This window comes from Penaeus monodon, chromosome 32 (assembly GCF_015228065.2).
Source record: "Penaeus monodon isolate SGIC_2016 chromosome 32, NSTDA_Pmon_1, whole genome shotgun sequence".
Lineage (NCBI taxonomy): Eukaryota > Metazoa > Arthropoda > Malacostraca > Decapoda > Penaeidae > Penaeus > Penaeus monodon.
In genome coordinates, this window is record NC_051417.1 from 24929790 (window position 1) to 24930085 (window position 296).

The following is a 296-nucleotide window of genomic DNA, read 5'->3' on the forward strand; positions in this document are numbered from 1 at the left end:
GGAAGTGCATATGTGGTTACATGGCTTTCTCTCACGAATGCAGTTCCACCTTTCCACTCCGAACCCGTGCGCTACTTCAGTGTCCTTCCGCAGCTTCTCCTGACCGTCGTCCTGGCTGTGGCCTCCGCCGCTCCCCAGCAGCAGCAGCAGCCGCCCGTCGCCATCATCTTGGACGACCGATCTGCGCCCGAGAACGGAGCCTACTCCTTCCAGTTCCAGGCAGAGAACGGCATCAGGCAGAGTGAGGCTGGGACGCCAGGCTCAGAGGGACAGACTAATGTACAGGGAGTGTTCAG

At 60.1% G+C, this 296-nt stretch overlaps 1 protein-coding gene across 1 annotated transcript in view; it reads left to right on the forward strand.

Moving 5' to 3' along the window:
* LOC119593310 (cuticle protein AM/CP1114-like) overlaps positions 1-296 on the forward strand; it is a gene marked incomplete at its 3' end in the record, with an annotated part of 706 nt that extends 410 nt beyond the window's left edge. The window contains 1 exon segment of the mRNA XM_037942238.1: positions 94-296. Within this exon segment, the coding sequence (XP_037798166.1) occupies positions 94-296 (203 nt within the window).